This window comes from Orbilia oligospora (genome assembly GCF_000225545.1).
Source record: "Orbilia oligospora ATCC 24927 unplaced genomic scaffold scaffold00078, whole genome shotgun sequence".
Taxonomy (NCBI): Eukaryota; Fungi; Ascomycota; class Orbiliomycetes; order Orbiliales; family Orbiliaceae; genus Orbilia; species Orbilia oligospora.
Genome location: NW_011645635.1, coordinates 932,719 through 952,095, shown reverse-complemented (window position 1 = coordinate 952,095; position 19,377 = coordinate 932,719). Strand labels below are relative to the sequence as shown.

General features: G+C 44.2%; 6 protein-coding genes across 6 annotated transcripts; 3 read left to right on the top strand and 3 right to left on the bottom strand.

Annotated features, from left to right (window-relative positions):
* Window positions 1-74: 74 nt before the first annotated feature.
* Window positions 75-1,884, bottom strand: AOL_s00078g297 (uncharacterized protein; the record flags this gene model as incomplete). Its single annotated transcript, XM_011123560.1, has 2 exons — window positions 75-1,452; window positions 1,523-1,884. The coding sequence occupies 2 exons, from the start codon at window positions 1,882-1,884 to the stop codon at window positions 75-77; spliced, it is 1,740 nt and encodes a 579-aa protein (XP_011121862.1).
* A 1,415-nt stretch (window positions 1,885-3,299) lies between these two features.
* On the bottom strand, window positions 3,300-4,661 carry AOL_s00078g296 (uncharacterized protein; the record flags this gene model as incomplete). Its single annotated transcript, XM_011123559.1, has 1 exon — window positions 3,300-4,661. One exon carries the CDS (start codon window positions 4,659-4,661, stop codon window positions 3,300-3,302), a length of 1,362 nt encoding a protein of 453 aa, XP_011121861.1.
* Window positions 4,662-5,239: 578 nt separating this feature from the next.
* Window positions 5,240-6,934, bottom strand: AOL_s00078g295 (uncharacterized protein; the record flags this gene model as incomplete). The annotated part of the gene is made up of 6 exons (XM_011123558.1): window positions 5,240-5,417; window positions 5,598-5,849; window positions 5,914-6,017; window positions 6,091-6,485; window positions 6,558-6,675; window positions 6,779-6,934. 6 exons carry the CDS (start codon window positions 6,932-6,934, stop codon window positions 5,240-5,242), a joined length of 1,203 nt encoding a protein of 400 aa, XP_011121860.1.
* Window positions 6,935-8,306: 1,372 nt separating this feature from the next.
* Window positions 8,307-9,871, top strand: AOL_s00078g294 (uncharacterized protein; the record flags this gene model as incomplete). The annotated part of the gene is made up of 3 exons (XM_011123557.1): window positions 8,307-8,622; window positions 8,701-9,047; window positions 9,128-9,871. 3 exons carry the CDS (start codon window positions 8,307-8,309, stop codon window positions 9,869-9,871), a joined length of 1,407 nt encoding a protein of 468 aa, XP_011121859.1.
* Window positions 9,872-11,006: 1,135 nt separating this feature from the next.
* On the top strand, window positions 11,007-12,602 carry AOL_s00078g293 (uncharacterized protein; the record flags this gene model as incomplete). Its single annotated transcript, XM_011123556.1, has 2 exons — window positions 11,007-11,924; window positions 11,997-12,602. 2 exons carry the CDS (start codon window positions 11,007-11,009, stop codon window positions 12,600-12,602), a joined length of 1,524 nt encoding a protein of 507 aa, XP_011121858.1.
* A 2,022-nt stretch (window positions 12,603-14,624) lies between these two features.
* On the top strand, window positions 14,625-15,578 carry AOL_s00078g292 (uncharacterized protein; the record flags this gene model as incomplete). Its single annotated transcript, XM_011123555.1, has 1 exon — window positions 14,625-15,578. The coding sequence occupies one exon, from the start codon at window positions 14,625-14,627 to the stop codon at window positions 15,576-15,578; it is 954 nt and encodes a 317-aa protein (XP_011121857.1).
* Between the last annotated feature and the right edge of the window lie 3,799 nt (window positions 15,579-19,377).

The window sequence follows — 19,377 nt, the reverse complement described above, 5'->3', positions numbered from 1 at the left end:
TAACGGAACATCAGCTTATCATATATAGGTAATAAGGGGAATATAGAATACGATCATATAAACGCCCGTTGATCTTATCTATTTACCATAGGATCCCTACATACCCAACCAGCTGATGGGGCCGAAAACAGTTTTTCTGCCCTATCGGCCTCTCCCTCATCCAGATCCAATTCTATTTCTCCCTCTTTTGGTTCTTTGCGATCAAACCAAACTTGTACCAGCATCCATGCCATACGATTCCAGTCGAAGTATGTTTTTAGCTTACCAGCTGGATAAAGCTCAATCTCTAGTGGGTTCTTTCTTCGAAATCCATTATTAATTTCAATTTCTTCACTTCCGCTCCACTTTAAAGCGTCTTGTAGGAGCTTCTGTGCCCCCGAGTGGAATTCGTCGGATCCCCACCCGATCGCATACGCCCATTCGGTACAGTAGTCGTTATAGAATGTGAATCTATGGAGTTTGGAATGCTGAAGCATGAGCCCAATGACTTGCTCGAATGGCTGATCCCCATTGTCGATAGAGAAGACCGCAAGATCTTCCAACTGCTCACACCTTTCAATAGCTTTCCGAGCCACCGGATTGTTTGCTAGGGACCATACGTCTGCCGAATAATGCCCCTTATTCTGCCCCTTCCGCATCGTTTGTCTTAATACATGATGAAGAGCATTATATATCGGTTTTGTCCGTAAGGTACGTAGAGTGCTAGAATGTGCAGGGATCACATCTCTCCAAAACATTGTTCCAAGTTCCTGCCGAGTATTCCAATAGTCCGTGGGCGTCAACATACGGTTGAGTAGATGACGCGCTCGCAACCCGACCTGCAATGACTTTAATGTATCTCGATACGACCCGAGGTACAATATCAACTGCGTGGAAACATGTTTAAGTCGTAGATCTTCGAGGTGAATATTATTGACCCTAAAGACATTCCAAATGCGATCCGAGTCAATGGCGTTGGCATCTGAACGGAAAAAATCGATATGCAGCCTCCGTAAGTTCGATAGATAAGGAGTACAGAGGATAGAATTGATATTTTCTGGATATGCAATCACGCCCCGTGAAAGGTCTTGCTCCAGGGTTTTGAGGGATAAAGATGTCAGAGCGAAAGGGGATTCTTGTGCCGCCAAAAACCCATTGAGATCAAAAAGTGGGGGTTCTAGAGGTGGCACGGTACATGTAATACTCTTAAGGGTCGTCTGAAGAGACTCTTTTGCCCGTCCGCCGTAAACAACTAGGTTTTTGAGGTTGGGTAGATTGACCAAACCGTTCTGCTTAGCGTTCAAAAGTAGAACAGGATGCGCCTCCAAGGTAACTAGGTTCGAGTAAAACCTTGAGGACGGAAAAATGCTGTCATGAGACTCAGAGACGATTTTGAAGCTCTTTACCCTGTCGGAAAGAAAATCCAGCGACAGCTGTCCAGGTTCGAGATAATTTAAGAAGTCGGTGTGCATGCTATATATAACAACGTCAATGCTGTGCTACGCCCATAAAAGATTGTGTAAGGGCATGCAGTTGTACTGACTACAATGAAGTCAACCCTGTCATACTATTCATAGCATTCACCAATTCGTTGATTGAAGTATCCGTGTAAAATTGCTTGTTATAGCTGCCCTCAAACATCCATCTTGACACGAAAACCCCCATCCTATGCTCAATTATCACATTTCCGGCAGCATTAAGGATGGCATCCGGGGTGTATGAGAGTATTTCGAGATTCTGGACATGGCAGAATATGTTTCTTTGGCGGAAAGCGGCGAATGCTTCAAATTTTCTTATCGTAACCGACGGGTTGGCGGTTGGCGGTGGCGGTGGCCATTTCTCGCCATCTAGGTTGCGAGATCGTGCGCCGTATATTGGGTCCTCATAAATGAGAAGAAGGCGCATGTGACGAAATAGAATGTCATTGCAGACCGGTAAAAAAGCTTTGTGCGCCAGGCGAAGGGATCTTATATCGGAAAAATCCAACTGAAGGCGAATATTCAAATAACATTAGAACACAAGAGATACCAAGAAAGCTCAAAACATTTCAGGTATAGAAGCTTACGAGTTCGAAGATACTTGTTTTAATCTCAGTAGGTGCCCGCCTAAAGAGGGACGAGTCGGCCGTACCCCGATCTTTCGACATGGGCTCAGGTGATATAGATAATATGGCTACCTAGGTAAATTTTTAACAAAAAGTATTTTGTCGCGCAAATTAATAGGAGGCCAAGCCGATAGAAACTCAAACGTAAGACTCAAATCCTGTGGTACTGCGACGTTTCTTCTTTGGGCCTTTATATCGATATATCATGTTCAACCATGCATGAAGAACTGTATTGCAAACCCAATAAACATAAGCGTGTGGTATTATATTGATGGGATATTTAGCGTTATAGCTATAGCTCGACTCAATTAATTGCGGCACAGCAACCCCGCACTATAAACAAGGCAAGATGATACCTATAGAGCTGAGATTTATCCGTACCGAAACCTTGAAGAGCTGAAATAGTGGAACGCGGGATTTAAATTTCGCCGAAATCCTGTTTGCACGGGATCGTGGATGCATGAGAATACGGAATACGACACTCGGTTTGTCCTTTGCCAGCTGAACACCGGTCCTAGATCCTGTAGGTGACACAATCGTCCCACATGCACATTTGCATTGTCTTATAGGTCTCTAGTAGTTCCTAAGATCTTGCTAAAAAAATCAGAGGAGAAAGGCGCAGTAACCTGTCAATGAAAACATCACGAGCTTTTTCGTCAGTTTTGTGAAGTGAGAAATCAAAACCTTATCAAAAAAGTAAAATACAATCCAATATAACAAGATTTGCAGAATTCGAATAATCTTTAATTAACAAGCGAAGATTATGTAAACGGCAAAATTTGTTATACTAAGATATTGAAGCTATTATATTGAAGATAGGAACTACTGTACATATAAGATGTCAGACTTGCACTTGCCTGGTCTCGTTAGTACACTTGCGCCATATGTATACATCACAAACTAGTCTCGACCGCCTGAGTAATCGATTAAAAGCCTCCTGCTTGCTTTGCTATCTAGCTATGTAGGTAGCGCGCCATATTAACAATATCTAGCAATAATGTATTGAGCATCCTAAAAGTTAACGCCAAGAACCTCGAAATATAATTAACATATTGAAAAAGCGCACGTTCGCGTCAGTAGGACAAGCCGTGGCATAAAGGTACAGTACAATAGCGATAGCTAAAGTGTGAAAACAATCTATCTCTACTAACCACCTAGAGAGTTAAGCTGTTGATTTAAGCATAATATTAATAAGCAGTAGTTTAACAGTTGATATTTACGCCGTGGCACCGAAAAATGCATGCTCGACCTCCTCCAAGGGGACTTTAATCCAGTCTCCATCATCGTCCTCCTTCTTAACCCTCACTCTCTCACCTCCTAACCAACCTTTCAATTCTGGCATTGCCTTACAGCCGTTCCCATATTTCTCCTTCAATGCCTTGAGTGTAACCAGTACCTTAACTTCACTATCCAAATCCCCAGTTCCTTCTTCATTTTTCCTTTCCACCAGGTCGTTCTGTAAGACCTCGCACCATCCACTTAAGTCGTCTCCTACTTTGACAACACTCTGCGAGCCACCCTTAACACCTGATTTAACCTCCATTTCTCTCATTTCCATATCCAAAAACTCGTCCTGAAGGAACGCAGCGATCTTACCCCGGAGCGGTAAATCGTTTGTCGCAGTGTAGACTTTCTCCAAAGTTCCAAGACCATCAAGAGCCACAAAATCCTGTTTTCCGTTATGAATTCTAACGGTTCTGGAGATTGAGAACATTAATCTTCGGTTTAAGATCTTATCTTGGTTCTTGAGTAAAGAGACTAGAAGCGGGTGTAAAACCACATCCTTTGTCGCCGTTCCAAAGAGTTTTCTGACTCGGGAGAGAGCTACAGCGTTATTCTGTAGCGAGTTTCCAAGAGTTATCGCCGCTGAAGAACGGATTGATGGCGCATAGTCCGAAGAAGAGATGATGTTGATCAATTTTTGTAAAGTCATCTCGATAAGTTTGACGCCATACTCCGGTTCGTGTGATAATTCGGTCAGCTTTCGAAGTGCCTCGATCAGAGATGCTGCCTGTGGCGCAGATTCTTTAAGTACCGCAACCGCATTATGGAACGTTTCCCAGTCGGAGTTTGAAAGATGAGGGTTTGGTTTGTAGTTGTCTGGTTCAGGTGGGATATGTTGAACTGGTGGTGCAGAGTCGGTTTCATTAGAACTCAATCCAGCGTTCAAAACGGAGCCTTGGTCGATATCTTGGTCCGGAACCACAACGAGGTCGGAATACTCCATCCCAGCTTGTATTTCCGCCTTTTTCTCCCTCTCGACATAGACGGCTGTTCCTTCGCTTTCATTGGGATCAATGAGTTTGGCCTCTCGTCCGCCGGAACCGATGTTTAGTCGCACGTGGAGGCCAGCTGGGATTACCTGATCTGCTTCAACAGGGAGGAAGGTGGTCGTCGGGACGAAGACCTTCGGGTAACATTCCTTACCCGGGTGGCAGATCATTTCTACGGGGGTTGGAGCAGCGTCTGCCGCCTTTCCGGGGTCGTCATTGCCGTTTGAAGATACGGCAAAGGCGGAGTTGAAGAGGAGACAAACGATCCAGATCGCGAGAAGAGTGATGCGGCGAAGGGATTGCATCTTTCAAGGTTGAAGATTTCGGTCTATATTAAGAAGATCATGGGATTTTTTTTTTTTAAAAAAAAAAAAATCGAAGTGAGGGGCTTTGGAGGGGCAGAGAGCTTGGAGGGGAAGTTAAGATTGGATTATGGTTTTCCTTGAGCTGGCCTACCAGGACGGAGGTATAAGCTCTTTATAACGCGCACTTGCATGAAATTGAGGGTAACGTGGAAGTTATCAACAAAATTGAAGTTTGAGTCACTCAAGTCATAGTCATCGAAGAATGAGGAAATCCAAGGAAGTGGCCAGGTTTCATGAAGATTCTGGTTAAGTAGAGGAGATTTCTTGTCCCGTCCTGTGGAGAGGTTGTGGCGAAGTGGCCACAGTTGTGGTTGTTGGCGTTGTTAGCCTTCACATTGCCGCATTACCGCACTCGTATTCTTACTCAACTTTGAGACATTATATTAGCATTGTGCCGCAGAAAACTCAAATATCGACAGCTTCACGAATTCGCCAATAATATGTATTTTGGAGCCTTATATAAATCAAAGAATGGTATTCGGAGGCCACACTGTTGGACAGTTCCTTGTAGTTTATATTTATGCAGTTGCCCACTTCACCTCTCGAAGCGGGATATCTTTCCCATTTGTAGCCCTCGTTCCATCCTCTTCCTCTCGCCAAGCCCGGTACTCAGCAAACCGGAGTTCTGCGTAGCCAGCATAATCAAAGTCTATGGATCCAGTGCTTGCATGAGTTTGGATAACGGCACATAAGCCCCTATAGATTGTACAATCATCGAATTAGTATTTGCTATTATCCATAATATCCAAATTCTCGCCTTCGACTGTATACTGGGATACCACCAGATATATATGTGGCCAGAGAATATACATTGCCCTCCAAACCATACATGAATAAACTTAAACGTTCGAGGCGGATTAACGACTAAAGACTCACCAATAAAAGCCAGGGAACCCTCGATAACTATCAACTTCAGATAACAGTCGAGAAACTTCTTCCTCAGATACTTCGAGCTGGTCTCCTTCAATGCTTGGCTGCTTTGTGGCGTTTTGATAACTGCGAAGGTATTCGCGAATGAATTCACGCCGAGTTGATGCCGTCGGTAGCAGATTGTAGTCACAATCAAAGCCTGTCCATTCAGAAAAATGATTGGCAAGATCGAATGCTTGTGGGCAATAAGTAGAGTGTCTAGAATAAGAAATTAACATCGATTTAGAGTGGCTTTTTTTAGTAAGACATTTGAACAACGTACTCATAGTCGATAAACTTGACAGTTTCAACATCATGACCCGTTGCGTTCTTAACAGAATCTTGTATAATTATATTACCGGAAAGAAGATCACCGTGTCCGAGCACCTATATTCAATCATTAGTTTAGTACCATACCCAAACGCTCATACGGCGAAGTATCATTGACACCCATACTTACAAAATGATGCTTTTTTGCTTCGTCACCTGGGCGTAGCCTGTGCACCAGATGCTCAAAGTCGCTACGCAACATCTCTTTCTGGGCTTTTTCCTGTCCTGTACTTTCTGGAATCGCTTCGAGCCATCTTTTTGCCGTCGACCAAATATTTGGTTTATGATCAAGAACTGATTTAACACCGTCGCTATCACTCTCAAGGTTGAATTTGGCCGCTGGAAGGATCGCATGCCACTGGGCTAATTCTCTAGCTACACCACGCCATATTTTCTCCTCCGTAATACCTGTTACTGGGCAGGGTTTTCCTGGAAGAAATTGGTAGGCATGACCATTTGAGAAGCGAACAAGCAACGAGGGAGCGAGGTTATGATCCGAAAGTATACTATGGAAATTAATTTCCTCTGTTGGTCCAGGGTATTAGATCTATACGTTAACCGGATGTTAAGGGTTAGGGAGTCAATGGGTTGAATTACTTTCTCGATCAATCAAAGTCTCGGTGCCTTCCCCATAGATCTTCACTAGAGCGGTATTAACAGTGTCGTTATCCGCCAATGATTGATTCCCACGCGAGTGGTTGGTGACTTTGAACAACTACAATGATTAAAGAAACATGGTACATAAGTACCGTAGTCAGCGAACCGAACCAGATTTAAATTAGTGTTTACAGACGTGACGGGTGGATATAAAGTCTTACTCCATTCGTGGTCCCTTCGGTCACAACCGTGACTTCAATATCATCATGGGAGCCGTCTTTTGACTTGTACTCTGGAAACAAGTAGGTGACTAATTTAACTACTGAGTCTTTGGGATTCGATTGGTCGAAAACATGGGGTATAGATGGGACTTCCATCCTGGTATCTCCTCGTGTTCGAATTCAGTAGCTTAGTGAGATAGATCGAAAATGAAAGGGTTTGTATTTAGTGTTGACACCACCAGCGCTATAATCGTCGGTTTCGACGTCTTCAGCTTAAGACCGCATATGTGTGTCTAATTGCAAGTTTCCAAGCAATGACATACACATGCATCTCGCTCAAAAGAGGGGTTTCTAATCTTGCGGGTCGGGTTCGATTTCTGCCAGAAATTCAGCTGGTTCAATCGCTATCCGATCTGGAGTATCGAATTAAGTAATGGTAATACAATTAAAGCAAGGGCGCCAGCGCTGCAGCGTTGCCGACGAGGAGCCGATTCCAAGCCAGCACGAATTTATCATACCGATACCGGGGAGGCATTTTAAGATTCTGTTGAGAATGCCTAGTACATCTAGATACCGGTCCAGATCAATATTTCTGGTGAACGAAAAAGCACGCGCATCTATCCTCACCAATCAACGTGGTGTATCATATCATTTCTTCGCAAAGTATCTGGTCGTGTGCATGTGCATGCTCCTCAATTTCCCGATCGAGTTTTCTGCATGCTCAGTCAACTATTAAGCCTTAACTCGCTAGGACGATTCCCCATCCTTTCCCGCAAAAGCAGAATAATTACGTGGCAAGCAGGCTTTCCCCAGAAAGCTTCGAAAGCACTGCTGCATAACTATAGGTACTACTATGTATGTACTACAGGTTTGGTTCAGCTGGAGCGGGCGGGTTGCGAGTGCGACTTGTTGCATGTTGCATGCGCATGCAGCATATATGCATATTGCGTCGAGTCTCCGGCTTTCCAGATCTATATCTCAATATTTCCCTCCCGAAGGACCTCGGAAATTTTCGGTGGCGCTATAGACGGCTGGAAGATTAGGTGCCGTCCCGCGTAAGAAGCCTACCGAGTGCGACCTAATGCACGCAGTGGACTGCCTATCTGCCTATCTGGATTGAGTTAGTCGCATTCATCGGGTAGCCATTTGCAGCCAGCTCGTCATAATATCAAGCCCATATGTATCTTAGATATGCTCATGGCGCATCCTCTCGGTCGATCAATAGCCCTCTAACAAGAGAGCTTCGACAATCGTACATATACTTGTTGCCCATTGCGATTTCCTTGGCCCGGCTATTCGTTTGTGAGATCATAACCTGCATATGCATCTATAGACTCGATGTGACCCAGCTAGACTACTAGTAGCTGCGCACCCTGTAGGCCTAGCCTTCCAGTCATTTACTTCGCTTTCATAAATCTACTCTTGACAAAAAGCGTGAAGTCGGGCCCTGGCGCACAGGCCTGACCATGTTATTTAAATTGATCTGTTTCCCTCATCCCAGATGTTGATTCGTATTACAACTTGAACCATGGAATCGATAGGCCCCAAAAACAGCCTTCTCTACAAAGACTTTGAAAGTCATCCTGCAGCCGTCGTCAAGTACGGGAGAGGAATCTACCTCGAGACCGAAGATGGGCGAACGATCCTTGATGCGACAAGCGGGGCTGCTGTCGCGTGCTTAGGATATGACAATCGTGAGGTCCAAAAGGCCGTTGCACGTCAATTGAAGGATCTTTCCTACTGTCACCCGGGTTTCTACAAGGCAAAGGTAGCAGAAGACCTGGCTGGGTTCTTAGTCGATTCAACTGATGGCCGGATGTCGAAAGCCATCCTTTGTGGATCAGGTATACACTCCGAGTTATATTTCGCGGACATTTTTAGCGCTCATGATCAATTGCTAATTCTTAAATAAATAAAAACAGGCTCTGAAGCTGTAGAAGTAGCAGTCAAGTTAGCAAAGACTTACTTCGCGCACCTCTCTTCTCCTCAGCCCGAACGTACTCACTTTATCGCAAGAACCGGTGCCTGGCATGGAGCGACCCTTGGAGCCCTCACACTGGGCGATTTCAGAGGACGAAAGGACCCGTTCATGGACTTGATCCCCCAGACAGCATCTAGGGTGTCGGCATGTAGTACCTACCGCGGCTTGCGGAAAGGCGAATCTGTGGAAGCTTATGTATGCCGACTAGCCCAAGAGCTAGATGACGAGTTCCAGAAGATCGGTCCTCACAGAGTATGCGCCTTTGTTGCCGAGACTGTAGGTGGTAGTGTAAGTTGACTCGTCACCGTCCTACCGTGTTATCTTTCGGATATTTCAATGAGTGTAACTAAATTTCGTCATCGAACCAGGCAAGCGGTTGTGCGACACCGGTTCCAGGATATTTTCCAGCAATGAAAGCCGTATGTGCGAAATACGGTGCACTTCTCATCCTTGATGAGGTAATGTGCGGTATGGGGCGTACAGGTACCCTTCATGCCTGGGAACAAGAAGCAATAGTCCCAGATATCCAAACGGTCGGTAAGGGCCTTGGTTCCGGTTACGGCGCAATCTCAGCTGTCCTTGTCAACGCAAATCTCGTCGATTCGTTCAGAGCATCTGGCAAATCATTCGCTCATGGGCAAACTTATATGGCTCATCCTTTAGCGGCTGCTGCAGCTCTGAGAGTTCAACAGGTTATTAAGGAAGAAAACTTGGTGGCGAATGTTAGCAAGATGGGTAGTTATCTCGGGCAAAGACTCAAATCGAGATTATCATCCCATCCTTTCGTCGGGGACATCCGCGGTCGCGGATTGTTCTGGGCAGTGGAGTTTGTAGTTGACAAGCACTCCAAGAAACCTTTCCCAGCAAGTCTAGGATTGAACGGTCGGATGCACGCTCGTGGTATGAAAAAGGGGTATGAAGTTGCTTTGTTCAATGCCAACGGGACATATGATGGTTATGCTGGCGACCACTTTTTGGTTTGTCCACCATATATAGTCTCAGAGGCCGAGGTCGATGATATTGTGGAAAGGGTTTCGAGGGTTATTGAAGATACATTTGCAGAGTTAGTTGAACTAACTCCGAAGGGGCAATATCTGAATGGTGTTCATTAATAATATATATACTATAACCTCTATCGATAACTATCAATCTATATATTCTTCAAGAGAGAGCTAATAGGTTATCAAATTATATGATATGAGTTGAATCGAAATAATTCGTAGATGATAAAGTAATCCACGACATGACATATCGTGCGCCTATATACTATCCAACCGGACACATTCTATAAATGGCGAGAATCCCAAAAACAGACAAGCAATTCATAGACATACCCATATATCAGAAGAGACTATAGTCCTGTAACGTGTAACTGAAAGCGAGATATTAAAATGTCAGTTTTGCGTTGTAATGTGTGGTAAATAGTACTAGTATGATCATATGAGCTGCCATAAGCCGTCTAGGTCAAAGCCATGACCACCACCGCTGGAAAGCTCGAACTTACTTACTTTCACAGCAGTTGATTGGATATTCGTATTACGTATTACCCGGCAGATTCTCGCGCTATTTATTTAAGCAATTGTCGTTCCTGAAAGCGGAGGAATAAAAAGGGTTCAGACGGCCTGCAGCGCGGTCTGGCCAAGTGCACCTTTTGATTCATTCGCTGTCTTCTCTGACACCTCCGTTTGCAATGCAATGCAACCACAGTAGAGTCTTCGATACAGATCTCACCTTCCAGAAATTCCGTGCTTGTGATTGATAGATCTTTACTTACCTTTCTAGATTCTGCAGTCTGATATTCCTTTTTTTTCGTTCGTCTCAATAATCGATTAATCAGTATTCGCTACGCAGCTGAGTTCTATTCTTATCCCAGAAGTCTGGCCTGTTCGTTCATGTAACACCGTTTCCTCTAACGTCAACTGCTTCACCAATCCCGGTTACGGCCACGGCTTACTCTCATCCTCCAATTGCATAGCGTCCATTCCTGCCGACCACGCTTTCATCATCGATCATCTCAGATCATCTCATCCCATTCCTAGTTTTTCGATAGCTGACTATCAGGAGTTTCTAACTCAATCCCCATCCATTCCCCTTTTCCCCGCTTCCTGCGCGCGTGGGGGGTGTACTCTTCGATTCTCGAAGGTTTACCCGCTCAAACCACGTTTCCAACCAATTATCAAATTCTAAACCCACATCCACCGCACGATTCCTAAAATAAAATAAATAAAAAGAGAGAAGTTAAGAGCCATGCGCCGTAGCGCCAGGATCGCTAGCAGCTCGCTCAGGAACGAATCTTCATACACAGATTCCGAATCCGACACTCCTCGCCGAAGCAAGAGGACTCCAAGAACACCCAACAGCCGCCGGTCTGTCTCTCCACGCAAAAAGTCAGTTGCGGCATTTACAGCAATTCCACCGGTTGAAGTCAAGAAGGGGGACGAAGAAGTAGACACGATCGCAACAACAACCGGCGCCGACCTCGGTAACGGAGCTGTTGTCGCCGCCGCCGCCGCCGCGCCAAATCAAAGCAGTATGCATTACTCGGGAGAATCGATATCGAACGGGGATGCCCGAAAATCTGTGGATTCTGAGACAGAATTCTTAAAGAAATCAGAGGAAGGGAGGAGTAGTTACGAGCAGAATGGCCGTGCTAGCTCCGACGGTAATGGCAACATCGACGAGGCCAAATCGGTTGCCTCTGGTGTGCTGCAAGCTACCGTCCCGGAATGGTTCGGTCTAGCAATGATGATTAGTTTGATATTTGGAGGCTGTTGTTCCAACGTCTTTGCATTGGAGGCAATCATCAAGGAAGCGCCGGACTCGGGTCATCTCATTACTTTCGCACAATTCCTGCTGGTATCGATTGAAGGATTTATTGCACACTTCGACTGGAATTCGCCGACATTGCTGGTTAAGAACCAAATCCCAATTCGACGATGGTTGGGTGTTATCATTCTCTTCTTCTCAGTCAGTGTACTAAATAACTGGGCCTTCGAATACAACATCAGCGTCCCGATCCATATAATACTTCGGAGCGGTGGCAGCGTCACGACTATGTTAATCGGCGCCTGTCTAGGCAAGAGATTCAGCAAAGTCCAGATCCTGTCCGTCCTTATCCTCACGGGCGGTATCATCCTCTCTGCTATGAGCAATGCCAAATCAATGGTAATAAATAGACCTCCTTGCCCTATTAACCAGCCTCTGTCCTCTATTCGCTAACAAAACCCCCACTTATAGGGCGAATCCGAGCAATCACTCCCCCGTTTCCTTACCGGCCTCTCGATCCTCTTTGTTTCCCAGATCCTTGCAGCTTTGATGGGCGTTTACATTGAAAACACCTACGCAAAATACGGCTCTAACTGGCGCGAAGGCCTTTTCTACACTCACGCTCTTTCCCTCCCACTCTTCATCCCATTCGCCCAAAGCATCAAACTCCAATTCTACAGATTACACGCCTCAGAACCTCTTCCACTCCCTGAACTTCTCCCTTTCTTCTTCCCGGATAACCTTAAGCAAATTAAAATTCCGAAGCAGCTGTTTTACCTCGGTGCTAACGCCGTGACGCAGTATATCTGTGTCAGAGGCGTTAACTTCCTCGCAGGAATGGCGACGGCATTGACGGTTACTATCGTTCTAAACATCAGAAAGCTTGTCAGTTTGTTATTGAGTATCTGGTTATTTGGGAATCAATTGGGCGGTGGGGTCATCACAGGGGCAACAGTAGTGTTTTTAGGAGCATTTGTGTACGGATTGGAAAGCCAGAGACAAGGAAGAATGAGGAGGGAAGCAGCAGCTAGACGGGAGGCCGAGAGGGCAATTGAGAGAAAGGAGTACACGAATTAGACTATCCGGCGGGGCAGATTGTCTATAAGACCGTGAATTGTTGATTTTCTGTACATAGTAGACTTTTTTTCTTGTGGTGTTTAGAGGGCTGGTGTTTGGGAAGGACTAATTTCCAGTCCTCCGTCTTTTTTGGTTTTAATGATTTTACGAACGATAGACCTATGCAATGGACCGAATGCAATAGAATAGTTTACTCTACCCAGGTCCAGTATCGACGGACTGTCAACCCGTACAGAGTTCTGACCTCCTAAATTCACTCCGCTCCTAAGCGTTAAGATGAAGTCGCTATCAGAGAGCTTACCATAAGTACCTAGGTAATAGGTAAGTACATTACAACAAAAGCAGCAATATGGCGGTTCTAGGAGATACAAGCCAGAACAGAAAAGGTCTCCAGAACCCTTCTTGTGCCGCCGAATCAACTGCCCAATCACAAATTCGCAACGGTTTCATGGTGTAGTTGGTTATCACGCGACCTTAACAATCTCGATCTCGAGATTTGATCGGTCGAGGTCTTGAGTTCGATCCTCAATGAAATCAGCGAGTTTATTCTTTTGTCAGTTTGACCAAGGTTTTTTTTTTTTTTTTTCTGGATCCATTCAATCGGTCGACCGTTTTGGGGTCGTAGACCAGGGTTAATCCTGGTATCGTCGCTAACTCAAACATTGCATTACTTTTCTCGCGAAGCTCGTTATATACGTTAATTATATATATCCTTAAACTTCGAAAACTTTTGAGCAAGAGCTAGCCTGGGGGCCGTTGAGCAAGATACCTCAAATGATCGCCAAAACGTACTAGTAATCACTTCCAGGTCCAGGTATAAGTACTCCGTACTACGAAATGAAGTTGTTATTACGAAATCAACTCTGCGCCTCGATCGCTCGATCACGAATACATGGCACAGTAGAAGTTAACGTTCCAAGTTGCCTACGAAAGAAATATACCGTTCAACATACACCGCTTTCCAGGCACAGAAGAGAACTCGAGAGTTTATGAACAGGATTATTTAATTTTGCTCATTGACACACCCCAGCCCATGACTACTTCAGTAGTCTAGGCACCATATCTACAACTAGGTACAGTGTTCTCATATAACTGTTATAGCGGCACAAAAATATGTTTCTAGCCAACATACATACTAGTACTTGGTATTGCATTTATGCCTTCGACAAATGCCGACATACAAGCGGGTTTGCAATTTGCAATTGAATTGCTGCCGTTGGATTTATGGTAATCCCAAAACTAGGACAGCTTGTGTTCCAAAGCCAACAGATACGTTTCATTTTTAGCTCATGACATGTTCAGCCCAACCATTCGATGATTCGAATTCGTTAACGTTGGTTCTATGAACGGGAACTGGTATGTTAATTTTGTAGTTAAGGTGCATTCATTTTCTATTTGTTCCTGGCCTTAAACTGAGTGAATTATGTATCAGAGGCCGGCGCGCACGAAGTTTCGTGAAGTGTCTGATATAACGGGTGGCTTAGCTAACTTGGGGTTCATGTTAACGTTGGATTGGGTTTGATTTATTATACTACCTATCACATTGAAGTCGAGGTTGCAGTATTGAGATACCCACTTAGTCTCGATCTCGGGTCTAGACGCCAAAGTGGCACGACTATACTGCTCCTCTAGCCTATACGTTGTGTGCATGTGTGATAAACCTGTAGCTGCGAAACTCTATGTAGTGTACATTTACCTATTCGTTATATATTATAGTGGCCCCACGGAAGCCTCTGTCAGCTCTTGAACCTTTTAAACTCGTTTTCACTTGTCATTATCTTTATCTTAGAAGTTCATTTCGAGCCTAGATGCCCGGTGCTTTAAGGCTCATCTATAGAATTTCTAAACATAATTTCATCAACCGACCGTATATCATGAGCTGGTCTTTGAAATTTTTCCCCTGCCGAAGACTATTTTAAGATATATTCCTCCAATTAGGAAGACTTGTCACCTCTTATTTATACTCTAAATTTAATTATTCAGCCATTTAATTAATCGAGGCCTATACTCCCTAAAAAAAATATGAGGCTCCTAATCATCACCCTCACGCTTCTCCACCACGCTTCCGTCACCACCGCAGGGAAATGGGGGAAGTACGGCGATTGGTCTGATTCATTCAAAGCAAGATTCAACTGCGACTGGCAATCCCGAACAGACCATAGAAACCAATTCCCTCCAAACATCATGGGAGACTCCAATGAGCCACCTGGAACCAATCCATTCGCACCCGATGGAGATCCAGGCTACGGCGATATAGCATTTACGGGTCCAGAATGCAAAGTCGGGATTTGGAAAAGAGGAATGAATAATGAACTAGGTCCTTGGGATATGAAAACTTTGAAAGTGATCAAATGGGTAGTACCGGAAGCGCCGTACACCGCTTGTTATCCATTTGGTATTCAGGAGCCTGGTGCTTGTATCAACCTCAGCTTTCCAAACGATGCTTCATCGTTCATTGTTACTGGATACTGCGAATGCGAGTTTTTTGACCAGGATAATTGTGAAGGAGGATTGTTTAAGGCTTTCAACCGTGCTGACGGCTCACTGAAGACCAATGGACCGCATAACGACATGATCAATAGTTACAGATGCTACGAAACAAAACAGTTGGATAGATGGCAAGGTGGACAAGTAAAGTTTTATGCAGGAGGAAAACATGGTCGTGATATGGTGATCGATGAAATCCTACCTACGATGCCGGAGTGGAATGCACTAGGCGGGTTCTCTGGGTGCAGAGTTATGCCGCCAGAAGTTGAGGAAGCAGGAGGCGTCCAGAAAGTCAAACTAAATGGTGTTTCGTGTATGTTTTTTGATAACTGGGGGTGCAAGCATCCGGCTATGTTTTGGGAGGGTTCTATGGGCCGAATTGAGAGATCTAGTGGGCTTGATGGTAAAGTTAGGAGCTATAGGTGTTTTGCTCCTTGGGGGATTGGTTATCATAGGAGAGATGATGGGAGGCTTCCCGAGCCCAATTGATCCCGACATGCATGCCCGAGCTATGGATTCATTCTTTCTGTAACGGTCTCTTATGCGTGATCGATAAAGTTATATATTCATAAACTACTTTTATCCTGATGAGTTAATTTGGAGTCTTGTCTATATCTGCTTTAAGATCAACTTCTGCGGAAGCAGAGCCTCATACCTCAGGTCTTCTAAAAATTAAAAGCTTATCTTTTCGGTATGAAAATGCTGGTCTAACGGACAAGTTCAATATTTTAAATTTTTAAATCACCAATGTGGATCCACAACCTTCAAACCCAAGCTAAAAATACTCCATACATGAACATCCGACTAAGCGCGTACGCGTTCCAGTTATAAAAGAACTAATTTCTAAAATCTGGCAACATTTTAATGTATAATTACTGCCCATACGAGATGACCATAATGACGAGTCGACAGCAGCTCAGCATGATCATATAAATCCCAACTAGTTTGTCGATACATAGCCTCAAGCGTTAATAATCAGAGTATTATTAAAAGCTTTCCTTTTAGGCAGGCGATACATTAACTTCCCACACCGAAAGTTCTGGCATTTGAAAATGTCATCGCCACATCCAAATGCGCAGTTAGAACTATATAACCCGGACTACTCTTTAAAACTCCATACGACTGTTACAATCGTTGGTTATAGGATATGTGCCCCAAAACAATAACATGTAAGCTGCGTAAGCTAACACTCTTGCCACCAACAATATCTATAGATCTACATGGCATTTAATATTCGATGCCTGACAAATTCTTGCTTTAGAGCTCAAACCTAGATAACTTCACTTGCATCTTTCAAGTTAGCAACTGTTGTGATTTAAATCAGAGCACAGCTGCAGGAGCAAGGCCAATGGTGACGCAAGAGCGGTATAGTACTCCGCACTGGTTAGAGGGTTATTTCATGAGCTCATAAATTTGATACTTCTCCAAATAAGGGGTGTTTCAACTTTTGACAACAGCATTAGCTACTGAGGGTTACTATTCAACTGAATTATTAAGATAATGTATTATGTAATTAGGTTGATAAAATATCTGATCTGTGCTACAACTGCAGTCTAGTCAGATATAAACATATGATCCGCTATTGCTACTGCAGTACTACAGTATATACTGTTTTCGCAACTAAATATTCTAAGCATCCCAAAACGAACCTCTGTGCATCTTCGCAACGTAATTGATTCATTGAGTATTTACCCCTGATCTAGTAACTGTGCCAGCTGCAACAGCTCGTGCTTAGGAATGGCAAAGCGACCCGCAAGTGCATATGCAAAGATAAGATAGGGGCCGTTCGAGGTAAAGAGAGTAATGTCTGGAAGTCTCTTCATCTTGGCCTGCTTGTGCACAGAGTAGCACATTTTACGCCCTCTTGTTTCTCATGAATACGCATGTACGGCCGCTTGGATATTCAAAAGGGTTGGGTGCAGGTTATGTTACGAGAGCACCACTTATGCCTATTTTCAACACTCTCGGGATCTTTCTAGTGGAACAATAGGCCTCTTTTAGGTTTCTTTTGGTTATGGTAGTCCTCTTTTCCTGTTCCGGGTACGAGACAAGAATCCTCCTGTTTTACTCTAAATACACTACGCAGAAGACGGTGGCTTGTGGTGAACCATATCTCTAAAATACAGTACCGTCCCAGAAAACCCCAAAATTATAACACCTACGGCTCTAGAAGTACCAATGGTTCTTCTTCTATACTACACAAATCTTTGTCAGGGTTTCCCTTCTGGAACACGGCCCCCTGACCAGCTGAACCCATCGCCTCAAAAAAAAAAAGAGGAAAAAGTCTAAGTGATTATTGGTCTTCGGGATGCAGCTTTCTGTTCATGTATCATACCGGTGACACCGCATTTAATTGATATAGCCTTGCATGCTAGTCAGATATATCCTTCTAAGGACAATGTTAGTTTAGTGTTTCAAAATAGAACAAAAACTAAACTACTTGTCTGTCTGTGATTGGGGCTGGGGGAAAATGAGTGAAAATAATATACGCCCGTGGATAGGATAACCTTGCTGCAGACTCTGGGTGCGCGGTGCACTTAGCTCACTCTTTATGCATCACGTGACATGGAAAGAAATATAGCGGTAAGTTGAAAGTTGAAGATTCCCGGAGTATGGGTGTACTAAATCTGCACTAAATCTAACCAAGTGATCCTTCGATAGCATTCTTATAATTATATGTACAACTATCGCCGAACCAACGGATGACTGGCACCTGTATTACAAATTCCGTGCCAACGTTGACGATGGGATTAATACTGCATTCTCTCTCTTAAGATTTATCTATCGCTCTTTTTATCTCGTTTAATTAGATCGAAAAAATCTTAAACTAATTGAAAGTGGATGTCCATTACGCGTCGACATAAGATATCATGGTATGTACGTAGATATACCCTCCTTGTTCTTAGAACACTAATCCCTGTATTGAGACAGGAAAATCGAAGCGAGCCAGCTTAGTCTTTTATCGCAATGGCTCAAAAAAAATAGTAGCATTATCGTAATGAGAGAAATCACCTAGTGCATCAAATCTCCCGTCAACCGTCTCGATCTCCAGATCCATAACCATCTACCAGATCCGACCCCCACGTTTTTGTGTTGCAAGGGGGATGGATGTTACACAAACCTTAATGAAGGATCCCAAACGGGAGCAAGCAAGTTCACGTCGTACAGACGATCCTTAGGCTCAATCCCAATGAAACATGACTTCAAGCATTAGCTAACCCTGTTCCCGTCCGACTTCCTTCAAGAGAAGCGATTTCTTTTCTTTCCACAACAGCTCAGGATCACTCGTATTCGCTTCAATGCGCATAACTTCAACATCCGATCATCACAAAAAAAAAAAACTGACAGTTCAACGGTCTAGCAGATTCTGCCAGGTGCCTCGTGACATCATTCGACAGATATCCACAATTCAAGCCCACTTCGATCCTGCACAGAAGCGAGGATCTTACTCTCCTCGGAAGTAGAAGCGAGAAAGTAAAGTAAAAAATGAGGACCTTCCCACAGGTTTTTTCTTTCTATCGTCAATTTTTTCCATTTCAATAGCAAACCAAAACACACTTATCGTCCGAACAGCCGGCAAATGTTAGCTGCCTTCGTCTACCGTCTACGAGAATGCCAGGTGATCATATTTCAAATAGGCATGAGCACAAAAAATTTTTCTTTTCTTTTCATCATCCACAATGAAGTGGCATAATCTGAATGAGCACCAAGCCACAAAGGATTTTTTGGGGGCGATTTTTGACAAGTCATCGTCTTTTTCGCACCAAGCCTAAGGGACAAGTTGCAGGAAACCCCGCCGGTTAATGGAACCCAAGCGGTAGCAATAAACGATCTCTTGGGCCTAGGTCTTAAAATAAGCTGGCTTGTAGTAATGGCGATCATTCAGAGCTTGCATGGACGCGTAGGCGAAAGAGAGAGGAAATGGGCTGTCGATGTAGATATGAGCCAGGACCCTTGGGTGATGTTACGCTATCAGAATTCTACCTCCTTCCTCCGTCTGTTGAAGAAAGCGAGCGGGTTCGGCTAATCCGAGACGTGGACTTTGATCGCCCGTTTGGCAGATCCAATTTGATAGTGGGCGAACGCCGCGGGGCGCCGGTTAGAGGAGGAGATTTTGGATCTGGGTTGATTGGTTCAGTGCTATTGGCTGGCTTTCCCCGTTGAGGCCAGGCCTTCATTTTCAAAAAGAAAAATACTGTTGATGTCAACTTACGGCTATTTGAACGGCATGTAGGGCTTACGAAGTCATACAAAAAGAAAGAAAAGAAAGAGTGAAAAAAAACTCCTA